The sequence below is a fragment of the Grammomys surdaster genome, unplaced genomic scaffold, assembly GCF_004785775.1.
Source record: "Grammomys surdaster isolate TR1022 unplaced genomic scaffold, NIH_TR_1.0 127, whole genome shotgun sequence".
Taxonomy (NCBI): domain Eukaryota; kingdom Metazoa; phylum Chordata; class Mammalia; order Rodentia; family Muridae; genus Grammomys; species Grammomys surdaster.
The window spans coordinates 8,395,453-8,409,085 of NW_021604585.1; the positions used below are offsets into that span (position 1 = coordinate 8,395,453).

At 46.5% G+C, this 13,633-nt stretch overlaps 1 protein-coding gene across 1 annotated transcript in view; it reads left to right on the forward strand.

Annotated features, from left to right (window-relative positions):
• Positions 1–4,013: 4,013 nt before the first annotated feature.
• Plekhh1 (pleckstrin homology, MyTH4 and FERM domain containing H1) overlaps positions 4,014–13,633 on the forward strand; it is a 38,442-nt gene continuing 28,822 nt past the window's right edge. The window contains exons 1-2 of the mRNA XM_028788857.1: positions 4,014–4,136; positions 13,387–13,449. Of these exons, the coding sequence (XP_028644690.1) occupies positions 4,014–4,136; positions 13,387–13,449 (186 nt within the window). The remainder of the gene's footprint in view (positions 4,137–13,386; positions 13,450–13,633) is intronic.

The window sequence follows — 13,633 nt, forward strand, 5'->3', positions numbered from 1 at the left end:
AGAGGCCTAGCACCGGCCTAGCATAGTGCCACACACCTTTAGTGCCAGCACTCCAGAGGCAGAGGCAGAGGGAGGCAAAGGATTTTGAGTTCAAGGCCAGCCTGGTCTACATAGCAAGTTCCTGGATAGCCAGAGCTATGCGGTGAGACCCTGTCTCAAAAACAACAAACAAAACCACACTTGGAGAAATCTATTCATCAAAGTCAAGTGTGAAGGGAGAAACGGTGTTGGTAATTAACTATGAAAGAAGCTCCTGTTGCTCCCGGGTAGTGTAAACACCTGGCAACAGCACAGAAAGCAACTGGGTTTTCAGAGGCTGCGTGGCTCTTGAAGAAGGAGAGGATTTCAAAGCACAACACATTTTATCATAGACGCTTCCAAGCATAGTTTCAAGTAGAAAGACAAGTATAACAAACTTCCATAGATCTATCACCCAGCTCCCCAAATCATCAGCGGTTAGAGCTAAGGTGTAGCTGAGAGGCAGGGAGGGCACCTAGCATTCCTGAGTCTCTAGAACACACGAAATCGTGAGTTCGATTTCCAGCAACATACAGAAGCAGACATCTGTTACTATATTTTTAGTTTTGTCTTTTGTGACAGGGTTTCTTTGTGTAGCTCTGGCTGTCCTGGAACTCCGCCTGCCTCTGCCTCCCAAGTGCTGGGATTAAAGGTGTGCACTACTGCTGCCCATCAATATGTGTATTTCTCTCTATTATAAACATGACCTCCTCAGTCCATATGTTACTTATATGTATATGTTTTCAGGACTGACCATTTGGTACTGGATAGCCAGTGTGCTCTTCCCTGGGGAAGACTATTTCTCCAGCTCTCAGAATGTCTAGGGCTGAGGCCTCATGAGTTTTCCCCTTCTGTGTTCTCTTATCCGTTGCTGCTGCCCTTGTCCAGGTCACAGCTATATATTTTTAACTTTTTATTTTATGTGTATGGGTGTTTTGCCTGCATGTGAGTCTACACCACATTCCTGTCACCCTGTGCCTGTCTCCAAGCTCTGGCATCAGCAGAGGGTAGAAGAAGGACTCGGATCCGCTGGAGTTGGAGTTACAGATAGTGAGGAGTCACCATGTGGGTGCTGGGAATTAAATCCAGGTCCTCCAGAAAAACAGTTAGTGTTCTTAAATGCTGAGCCATCTCTTCAGCCCAAATTGTCACATTCTGACAGATCTGACTTGACATATGTTTTTACCCCACTCTGTCACCGTAAGATATTTTATCATTTTCCCTACAAAGCATATATAATACTTAACATTAACAGGTGACATTAAAGAATACTATCAACTTAGAACTATTAATAGTTGTTGTTGTTGTTGTTCTTCTTCCTCCTCCTCCTCCTCCTCCTCTTCCTCCTCTTCTTCTGACAGAGGGGGTTTCTCTGTGTTGGTCTGGCTGTCCTGGAACTCACTGTATAGAGCAGGCTGGCCTCGGATCTCCCTGCCTCTGCCTCCTGAGTGCTGGTTTTAAGGGTTTGCACCACCATGGCCTGGCTTTAACAGTCATTTCTTAAAGTGATTCAGTATTCAGGTGACCTTTGATTGTGGTTTGGTCCAGGCTTTCTTTACGCCTGCTGCTGAGAGTACCAACTTTCTACTTGGGAGACTTGCAAGTCCTGATTCTGATGGCACCTTCCAGCTTCCCTCTCCGGCTCACTCTCTGTCTCCATGTTCAGGCACACTCATGCCTGCTTCCTTTCTCATCCTTGACCCAGTTTTTTCTTGTCTAAACTACAGGAAAGGGGCTTCTGGGTAAATTCCCCTGGCTAGGGTTATGAAAGGTGGCTTTCACCCGAGGCTGGAGCAAAACATCTAGAAGTCTTCTGGTTTACATCTTATGACTTGAAGGGGATGAGAGTTTGTTCCCAGTCAGGATGAACCGATGACAATTGGCAAGATCCCAGCTAAACAGAAAAGTGTCAAGGAAACCCACAGCCTATTTCCTGTCCACTCTTAGCCCGTCTAACATCAACAGAGATGGAGTCAGGACCGAAGTAGGAATCAGAGCTCTGCCTCCAGTTAGCTGTGTGGCTCACTTTAGAGGAATCTAAGGGTTTTTTAAACATCAAGGCCCCCACCTCTGCTGTACTCAGCCCGTTTCCCTGCTCCTATTTGTCCAGCACATCGATTGTGCGACTGTTATGATGGATAACTTCAAGGCAGGGACCTCTCCTTCAACGCCAGAGCCTAGAGTAGGATCTGACAGTATGGCAGTTGAGCGCACAATTAAATGAAGAACAAGGGAGCCCTGTGATTCACTTCTTGTCTGGTTGGAATAGCTACCATCCAGAAAGCAGGTGACGGCAAATGCTGACGAGGATGTGGAGAAAGATGGAGTCATTGCTCATAGGAATGAAAATGGAAACTACTACAATATAGAATTTACTGTGCAAGTTTCTCAAGAAATTAAGAACAGGGAAGGTGTTCATGAACCTCCACTCCTAACTGAGGAGCTACGGAACGTAGACGGCTTCTGGAGGGAGAGTCAGGTGTTTTTGAGGGTGTGGCCTGGTAAGTGCATCATGTTCTGGTGGATGGCACCAAGTCCAGGAGGATATGAACACCACGAACTGCAGTCACCTTATTTTTTAAAATGTCATACAAAAATTAAGAGTATAACTTCCAAATGACTCAGCTGTACTACTCCTGGGCATTTTCCCAAAGGACTCCATATCTTACCACAGGCATACTTGGTCATCCATGTTACCAGTATACTGTTCATAATACAAAGGAAATGGAGCCAGCCTGAATGTTCAGCCGGAGAGTGGCTAATGGAAAGGTGGTGTATGCCAAATGGAGGTTTGTTCAGCTGTAAATAAAGTGTGTAAGTGTGAAATCTTTAGAAAAACTGATAGATCTGGAAATTATTATATTAAGCAAGGTGACCTCGTCTCAGAAAGACTCTCCCTCTTCTTATCTCACACATGGATCTTAGCTTTCAGAGTGTGTGTGTGTGTAGGTTTTGAGCAAGAGTGGGTATAGGTTCTTGTAGAGCCCCGTCATCCAACTTGAATAGCCTTCATCTCATCCCGTCAGCTGTGAGTATTTGCAAGTGACCCCAGCCCCCTGCCCAGATGGGGATTGTTGACTCTTGAAGTTCCCACATAGAAGGAGGGGCTGGGAAGAGTCACTGGGCCCTCCCCTGAGATTCCTGAAGCTCTGTCTCACCTCCTGCCCTCATTTCACATGGCCGTGTGGGGCTAGAGTATAGAGATTGGAATGTTAACCAGAGTGAGGAGAGGCCATCTATGCAGCTATAGGGAAGTTGTCATCCATGCTGGGGTGAAACGGCTTTGTAGTCACCCACATTCCTGTAAGCACCCTTTACCTGTGTTCTGTAAGTAAGCCTGATAAATTCATTGGTTTCCCAAGTTGGACTTTGGTGGAATTATCTTCAGTTTGTGGTTGGTGCCCTGTAAGGAAGGAGTTGGTGTTTGTTTACATCTCTCCAAGGAGAGAGTTTGAGCAACAGTTGGGAAACTAGAAAGGGAATGAGAGAGCAAAAAGCGGAGCTGAGGAAAGGAAGGGGCGGTGTGGAAGAGACAACATGTAACAGGAGATGGAAGAAGGTGCTGTGGGTCCAAGAGGGGCAGTGGGGTGGAGGAGGAGAGTGGACAGAAGCTGCTTCCACTTGAAAATAAGACCTAATGCTTTGTATGCTAATTAAGAGAATCTAAAGCCTGAAACTCTTCATAAGAATCACTTACTAAAATATATTGCAACAGTCAACAGACAATAGTCAGAAGAAACCAAGTTCTTCTTAAGGTGTCTTGGGTTTTGTCCTGAAACTGCTCAGCCTCCTGGTCCTGGCACTGGATGCCCTGAGCTGAGAGAAGGGGACACAGTGGGGACAGTTGGAACCACCCTTGTCCCCGCCCTGTTTTCTCTGCCCTTTGCTCTCCTTTTGTCCTTCCCTCACAGTTCTCCTCCTCAGACTCTCTTATCTTTTCATTCTCAGTGTGCTGGATCTTGGAGCTCCCGGGAGTATTTGAAGTTGGTTCCATCATGGCAGAAGTCAAGGTGGATGTGGCCAGCATAGACTGGCAGAAGCGTTGCCTTTCTCTGGAAACACAGCTTTTCCGCTTCCGCCTTCAGGCCAGCAAGATAAGGGAGCTGCTGGCTGACAAGGTGAGTCCCTGGAGAGCAGGTAGTTCCCTCCCACCATGACCAGGGCAGGGGCAGGCAGAACACTCTCTCTCTCTCTCTCTCTCTCTCTCTCTCTCTCTCTCTCTCTCTCTCTCTCTCTCTCTCTCTCTCTCTCTTGCTTGCTCACTCGCTCCCTAAGACTTTGCTACACTTTTTCATGAAAAATGAAAACTCAAAAGCTGTCATCTGACATTTTTCCTGGCTCTGCCACCTCAGGTGCCATATACAAACGAATGACACAGTTGGGCTGGTGCAGCATAGCGTAGCACTGCTTTAATCTCAGCATTCGGGAAGCAGAGGCCCTCAGGACTCTGTGAGTTCAAGGCCACTCCCTTCTTCTAAGGATTCAAGGCCAACCTAGGCTACTTAGTGAGATTGTGAGAAACAATTAAAATTTTAAAACCATAAGGTCTTCCTGGTTCTCTGTCGCTTTGAGCCTAGTGGCTTATCACCTTTGTCATCATTTCTCTTGCTGTTACTACTGCCGCTAACACTTTATCCACATTTTGGGCTGGACGACTCTTTAGGAGGACAATGGGAATCCCCACCCTCCTGCCCATCCTTTATATTATCAGAAGAGTCTCAGAAAGTGCCTGATTTTCTGGGGACAGCAAACAAGGTTTGGAAAGAGCCATGCCTGGCTCTGTGAACTTCCACCTCTCTGGCCAGGGCGTTATTATACCTCTGAGTTATTTTGAGATGTATCTGATAACTTATGTAAGAGTTCAGACACAAATTAAGTAATGTGAACAGGTGTGTTATCTTTCTAAACTTAGGTAGGCTGGGCTGCAAACCTGAGCACTGTGGTCACATTTCTCTGGGAAGGTACATTCAAGTGGCCGACTTTCGCAAGTATAACCTGTTTAGAGAATGGAGTCTTGCAGTTAAAATGTATTTGTGTGGGTACAAGCAGGTGAGTGACTCAACTAACTGTTCTGTTGATGGTTCTGATTATAGTATCAGTGTACTTAGCCAATCCTTTCTTGGTACAAAGGTAAAGCTCAGCTCACCCCTTATAAGTAAGGTCCAAGTTTTGATTAGTAAAGCTGGAAAGAATGGAATAAATGACCTGCTCCTTCTGGTGCTCCTGTAACCTGGGGTTTGGGAAAGTAACTGGTTAGTGTCATTTTGGCATTCCCATGACTGGGGCGTGGCCTTAGACTAGGCTGGACTTGAACTCTTGAACTTGGGTCTGTTGGCATTGTCTTCTTAGTTCAGACAGCATACGGTTCCTGAGGGTGCCAGTGGGTACTGCCACTTCAGGGAAAGATAGTGGCTCTAAGGATGGCGTGCTCAGAACCCCTTTGCCAGAGTCACCTGGTGGGTTGCTTGCTCAGGGTGTCTGTTCTTGGGTTGCTCAGTCCTCTTGTCCTAAGTCTTCGGAGTGCTGTTAATGTCTGGTTAACAGGCTCCTAGAAAATGGTTTTGTCAGTATAAAGTTTGAGGAGCTTGCCTTAGGCTGTGGTGTTGGGGGAGGGAGTAAGGGAAAGAAACTGGAAGGGGGCTCTGCTCAGCCAAGGAGGCAGAAATACATCTCAGGGAGAAGACTTCTAAAATAAAAAGCTCGACAATGAAATAGCCTCAGATAAAACAAGAGCACCTCGAATGGAGTCCATGGTAACTCTGGAGGAAGGAGAGAGAAACAGCTCACAGCAAGACGCCTCCCCAGAGGAGGACACAGAGGGACAAAGAAGGAGTGAGACTGTAAGTGGCTAGCCGCCTGGTGGTCACACAAGGCTTCAGGTTGGAGTGTTTACATCTGGGGAGTCAGATGAGGTTTGGTTGCTTGGAGCTGGGCTAGAGAGACTGCCCGGCAGTTAAGAGCACTGACTGCTCTTCCATAGGTCCTGAGTTCAATTCCCAGCAACCACATAGTGTGGGTCACAACCATCTGTAATGGGATCCTATGCCCTCTTCTTGTGTGTCTGGAGACAGCTACAGTGTACTTATATACATAAAATAAATAATTCTTTTAAAAAAAAAAAGATTGCCCACCAGCACCAGGAGATGGCGGAAGCTTCTCAGACTTAAGGCTCTAGGAAGAACCATGCTTTACAGTTGGATTTATACAGCTGTGTGATTTAAGAACCTGGGTTTTGGGTCAGGAGTGACACAGGAGAAACTTGTAGGAACAGACTCAATTGATTTGGAGAAACAAGACTTCAATGCAGATCACACAGGAGTCCCCAGGAACCAGAATTAGTGAAGATGACTGTAATATCCAAAATGACTAGTGCCGAGGGGATAATCTATAGTTAGTAAGAATTCACATATGTAAGAGACAGTTGGACTTCTAATGATACAACCATGGACACGAGACTGTAAATTAATTCATTAAAAACTACTGATGATAGAATAAAGAAACTGAAAACTTGAGACAAGAACAACACTGTATCAAAAAGACCAGGCTGACTTTAAAAGCCAGATAGACCTTTAAGAAAGTCTCCTCACTGAAATTAGTTTTTCAGTGGATAGGTTAAATATCGGGTTGGTCACGGTACGATGGGCTGTGTGCCTATTACTAGGATCAAACCCAGTGCCTCGTGCATGGCAGGTAGGTGCTCTCCCAGAAGGTCTGAACAGCCAGAGACACCAGAGGAAGTCACCAAGAAAACAACACACACACACACACAGACACACGCACACACACACACAGACACACACACAGACACACATACACACACACACAGACACACACACACACACAGACACACATACACACACACACAGACACACACACACACACACACACACACACAAACACAGATAGAGCAAAATGTGAATACAGGATGCTGAGAACCTGTCTATTCCAAATCACACTCCCTAACAGCCATGGAGAAGAACACGGAGGAGAGGGATTGTTTGAAAAGCAAATGCCTACAAACATTCCAAGCTTGAGAAGAGAGGTGAAGCCACAGATTCAGAGAACACAAGGAATGAGAACAGGATACAAAACTTAAACATCTCTGTCTTCTGGTTTTAGTTACTTAACCGTGTGGCTGCTGTTAGAACCAAACAGCGGCTTAGACAGACACGTGCTTGTGTCTGTCATGTGTAACTTCCCAGACAGAAGCAGTCCAGCCCTGAGCTGGACGATGGTTCACCTTGGTGCCCGTGGTCCCACCCTCTCCTTCTAAGTGTATGATCCAGAGCTTGCTCATGTTCCATGTGCCCAGATCCCACTGGCCAAATCTTAGTCACTTGGTCATACTCAGCATCAAAGAAGGCTGGGAAATGTCTTTATTCTCAACAACCATGTGCTCAGCTACAAGTTGGGTGTATTATTTTGCAGAGGAGAGAACCTATCACATAAAAACCCAGCTGTTTCTCTCTGTCCTTCCCCCTGCCTTCTCATGTTGTGGTACTAGGGATAGAACCCAGGACCTTATACATGCTACATAAACACTCTACCACCGAGTTACTGGCTCAGTAATCAGCTTTGAGTCTGGAATAATAAAAGTGATAACGAGTAAAAATAAGTTATACACTAACTGAGATCACTCCAGTGAGGAAATGGAATAAAGAAAGTCTCCTGGATACAGATGGTAAATAGGAAAGGACGTACAGAAAGGGGAATATAAGCCAGGTACGGTAGACGATGCCTGTAATCCCAGCACTCAGGAGGAATTCACCTCCTGATTTCCTTGCAGAAGGATCATAGCAAGGTCAGGTTGGGCTACATGAAATCTTGGCTCAAAAAACAAGCAAAAGGAGAGAGGACTGCAGAAGGGACAAAAGTGCAATGGTAGAAATAAATCTAAACTTATCAGTCATAAGTGACATATAAGAAATACGTATAGTAGCACTGATGTATGAAAAGTAAGAAACAGTCTAGTCAGGGGCTAAATCTACCTGTGACCGAAGCACTCAGGAGACTGATGTAGAATTCTAAAGCCACACTGAGGACATCAGGTAGACCCTCAAACCTTTGCTTTTGCCTGTACTGTTTTGTCCAGTGTGTAAAAGGTTGTAGTAAGCCAGGCGGTGGTGGCGCACGCCTTTAATCCCAGCACTTGGGAGGCAGAGGCAGGCGGATTTCTGAGTTCGAGGCCAGCCTGGTCTACAGAGTGAGTTCCAGGACAACCACCAGAGCTGCACAGAGAAACCCTGTCTTGAAACACACACACACAAAAAAAAAAAAAAAAAAAAAAGAATGTTGGGCAGGAACTTTGGGGTATTGGGAGCCAGGCCCAGGGCTTTGTACATGGTAAGCAATGCTTTATTTTTCTGAGTTACACCCCCAGCTTTTGGAGGATTTTGTTGTTGTTTTGAGACAGTCTCACGGAGCCCAGGCTGGCTTTCAACTTCTAAGTAGCCAAGGATAACCTTGAACTTCTGCTTCTGCCACCGTTTCCTAAGTGCACTCCCACACCTGGCTTGAGCCCCCTTTTCCGAGGGACAGTTGAGTCTCACCTCAGGTCTTAGCTCAGGTCACTCTTGGCAAGGCAGTACTGGGTGTAGGAGAGTGCCTGCTACTCCACTGCTGTGGGGTTGGTATTTCACAGTGCTGCCATGTGTCACAAGTTGCTGTGGACATGAGGAGTTGAATACCAGATTGGTGCCAAGTGCTTTTCATCAGATTGCTACTGCCAAGTCCTCGGGAGCTGATGAGTTGTAACTGCAGCTGGTGAACGCGGATCCTTGACAGACGTGTAAACCTGACACCACCTTGGCTGACTCGTCAGGAGGGACCCACACACAAGAGGACAGCTGAGGACATGGTCTTAGGGAACCTTCTGAGAGGAGGAAGGGAACCCAGATGCAGAGCGGCCTGCCCATAGAGGTCACAGCTCCAGGTGTGCCTCCTGGAGGTGTGGGGAAGCTGTGGCATCAGTGAAAGGAGGGTTTAAACTTCAGAAGTGTCAGCATGATCACACCTGCGAGTGAGCACTCCGTGTCAGCATGATCACACCTGCGAGCAAGCACTCCAGCAGCAATGCAGAAAGTCTGTCTTCATGAACACAAACATTTAAAATTTCTCTTCATTCAGGCCAGTATTGAGTACAACAGAAGATACACAGATGGCCATGATGCTTTTCTCCTGTCAAAAGCTGAGTGCTGTGGTGCACACGGCCTTTAATCTCAGCACTCAGGAGGCTGAGGCAGGAGGATCGTGAGTTTGAGGATGGCCTGGACTACATAGGTAGAGTCTCAGTCTCATCAACCAAAATAAAAGTTCTTTTAAAATTTATTTCACTTTATATTTATATGTGTGAGCGTTTTGTCTACATGGATGTATGCATCCACAGAGGTTGGAAGAGGACTTTGGATCCCCTGGAACTGGAGTTATAGACAGTTGTGAGCCACCATGTGGGTGCTGAGAATCAAACCCAGGTTCTCTGCAAGAGCATGGAATGCTTTTAACTGCTGAGCTATGTCTCCAGTCCCTCAAAAGTTCCTTTTAAACAAGGGAGGACTGGAGAGATGGTTCCAGGGTTAAGAGCACTTGCTACTCTTTCGGAGAACCTGAGTTCAGTTCCCAGTTTACATATCTGGCAGCTTATAACTGCCTGTAACTCCAGACCCAGGAGATCTGATGCCCTCTTCTGGCCTCCACAGCACCAAGCACTCATGTTGTGTACATGCATATATTTAGCCACTCATACATTCACACAAACAGTAAATCTTTCAATAAAGGGGGAAACAAGTAGTTCTACATATTTAAAAATCATTCAATGTTCAGAAGCTAGTGTTAGGACTTCCTCCTCACCCCGAAAGAAGCATAGAAGTGAGTGCAAAGTTCTCTGGAGCGCCAAGTGTCCTGAAAAGTTAATCACAGGGCGGGTTAGCAACAGGACCATCAGCAGCTGTGGGGCAGAGCTGCTTGCCAGTGGCTGACAGGAGGTGACTGGCTCTGGATGGCTTTACAGGGTTTCGCTGATGTAGACCAGGCTGGTCTTGAACTCAGAGATCTGCCTGCCTCTGCCTCCTTAGTGCTGGGATTAAAGTCATGCACTACCACGACAGCCTGGCTAAGACAAATTTTTCCATATGACAAAATTAGAAAATGTCAGACAGTTATTGTGGAAGGTCATAAATGTGAATAATTTTTTAAGGAAGCATATGGCTTTTGAGCCAAGAACAGATGTTAGAACTACAGTCTAACCACCTGGGAAACTTGTCAAGGGGCCAAGACCTTCCTATTCAACAGTTCATTGTATTCAGAAGACTCTCAGTCTTTGCATTACTTAGATTCTTTCAGGAGGACAAAACCCTCAACACTGGTTAGCCAAGGCAAACAGGAACTCTATTAGAAGGACCAGGGCAGCAGGAAGCTCTTCATTTCTGTCCAACAGCCACGACATGGTGAGGCTTGCACTTCTGTGCAGCTCCCTGGCCTCAGTCTTGCTTCCAGGTTTCAGAATCTCAAGTGATTTAACCTGCCCAGAGCTGAAGTGACAACTATTTAATATTGAGTTGGTCAGCACCACTGTCTATCATTCAGCCCTCCCTCCAGCCACCTAGAAGATTTTATGGGTGGGTCAGCTACCTCTATCCCTGCAGAATTGTTCTGTGCAGTGTGAAATGGCTGGAGGCTAGGGGGCACTGGCCTAGGACCGTGTCGTTTGACCTAAACGAGTCTGGGACAAGCAGCCCTCTCTCCGAGCTTGAGCTGAGTAATTTGTTTCTGATGACTCAATTCAGTCGAGGGTGAAGGGAGAACGTGCACATGCCCTTGGTCCTTCTCACCTGTTGAGAGACCTGTGGGTACAACTTTGAGGTTTACCTGGACCTTTGGAGGAGCATCCCCCAACTGCTCCTCAGATGCAGTGGTTACCGAAAGTAGCTGTGTCTTCTTGATTCAAGGAAAAGCAGCCTCAGAAGAGAGACCCTTGGGGCCTCAAACATGATCTGCAGCTCTCTGTGATGTTCCCTGGCCCACACCAGCACAGCTTCTCTTCTTCCCTTCCCACCTTTGCTCAAGGAAAGCAGAATTGTAGCTGAGGTATGCCTGTGAAAAGACACAGGGAATTGCTTACTGTCTCATAAACATCAAGCCAAGGGAGACAAAGTTAAATTTCTGGAGAAGTCAAGTCCTCAGTGAGCAGTGGGGTGAGGGCCGGAGTTTGGAAAGGGAAGGGCTCTGAGTCTACCCAGACACAAAGAGAAGGGTGAGGTGCACCTCACATGAATGAACAATGTAGGTGTGTAATGGCCCTGGGGCAGGAGGGAGGGGAAGCAGCTGCACCATCTCAGAGAAGGCACAGGACCTTTGACATGAGAATGTGAGTTAATGGTAAGTGGTTCATGCAGCACACAGAGGTGTGCCAGATGAGGGAGAACCTATACTCCACACCAAGCTATGAGCTTGTGGGGGCTGCAAAGGGGTGTCCTGTTGGCCATGAGCTGTCCCTTAGGCTGCAGCTTAGAGCTTGTCCCTGAAGAGCCCCTGCGTAAGATTCCAGAATTAGCACCCCTGCATAAGATCCCAGCACTCGGGAGGCAGAAGCAGCCAGATCTCTGTGTAAGTTCCATGTAAGTACATGCTAGGCAAGAGCTTTACCACTGACTACACCTCCAACCAGCAAAGAAGGGAGGGAGGAAGGGAGGAAGGGAGGGAGGGAGAGAGGGAGGGAGGGAGGGAAGGAGGGAAAGAGGTGGTTTTGTTTTTTAAATTACATGATGTGTTTGTGTGGGTACACATGACATGGCCCATGTGTGGAGGTTAGAGGACAACTTTGTGGACCCAACTCTCCTTCTACCTTTACCTGGTTTCAGAGCTGAGCTCAGATCACCAGGCTTGCACAGCAAGCATCCTCCATCTGCTGAGCCATCTAGCTGGCCCAGTATATATTTTGTTGTTTGTTTGTTTTGATTTGCTCATTTATTTATTTACTTATTAAGACATGCTCTTCTGTGGCCAAAGCTGTCAAGAATTTTGTATGTGCTAGTCTTGGAATTTTTTTAAAAGATTTATTTATTTATTTTGTTTGTGAGTGTTCTATCTGCACGTACATCTGCATGCCAGAAGAGAGAATCAGATCCCGTTGGAGATGGTTGTGAGCCACCATGTGGTTGCTGGGAATCGAACTCAGGACCTCTGGAAGAGCACACAGTGCTTTTAACCACTGAGCCATCTCTCCAGCCCTAGTATTGGCTTTTTTATCTTTCCGTCTCCACCTCTCAGGACTGTTATTGCAAATGTACACTGCTATGCCCCGTGCAAGATAGAATTTTAAAAATGCATTTTATTATTTTGTGTGCATGTGTGTGAGGGTTTCTGTGTGTCTGTGTATCTTTGTGTGTCTCTGTGTGTGTGTCTGTGGTCAGAGTACAACCTTCAGGATTTGTCTCTTGCCCTTCTTTCTCCCTCTGCACTAGCTGGCTCATTCCTGGCCAGCCAGGTCTGTCTCTGCCTCTTATTGGACCCTATCTCATGATAGAAGTGCTGGGATTACAGATTCGAACCACCACATCTGTTTGCAGAGACAGAATTCAGGTTGTCAGCAAATGCTTGCCCAGGGAATGCTTTTACCTGCTTAGCCAGCATCCTTTCTAATGTTGGAGTTGGTGGATCATCATGCCCCGAAGTTTCCTTTGATCCCCAGCACATACACAAACATACAAATGCTTGAATAATGTTTTCATTTGTTTCCTACTCCCATTTCCACACAATCTTACTGTGTAGCTCTAACTGTCCTGGAATTTGATATGTAGACCAGACTGGCCATGAACTCACAGAAATGCACCTGCCTCTGTCTCCCAAGTGCTGGGACTAAAGGTGTGCGCCACCATAGCTGGCCTTTTTCTATTTCTTTAAAATCAGTGAACTCAAGTAAGAGGATACTCATAAATGCCATGTCCCCAGCTGGTCAGATACGTGGGGTGGGGGAAGCATTCCCTTACGGTGGCAGAAAGTGGACACGTATGGAAGCATGGTCTGAGCTGGCACATGGGCAGACAGCAGCATGACCTATCCATCACCCAGTGCAGAGAAAAAAGAGGCCCCAGAGAGAGGGGACCAAAGCAGGGTTGGGGCAGCGGTGTTCAGGAAAAATGGCAGTGACCTGCTATCCTACACAGTGGCTTTTTGTCCTGTAGTGATGACAGCAGCCATGACACATCATCTGCTGAGAATTGCCATGAAAAATCTCTAGCCTGATATCCCGGAGCCATTTACACAGGCACTTGAAGTCTGGCCTGAGTATGGTGTCTGTGCACTTGAGTGCCCTGATACTACTTTCATCACCAGGACCTGGTACCAATATTTCTCCTCCCTCTGTCTGAACAGATGCAGGAGCTGGAGCAGAGGCTGCTGGAGGCTGAGCAGAGAGCTGAAAATGCAGAAACTCAGGTAACTCTGCATGAGGGTCACATAGGCACACTCTTAAGAAGAACCTGCAGTCAGAGTGGGGCTGAAACTCATCAAGGTACTAGGAGCTTTCTGAGCTAATGAAGGAGACTCCGTGTAGTGAGTGGGATTATATATTATATATTATATTATATTATATTATATTATATTATATTATATTATATTA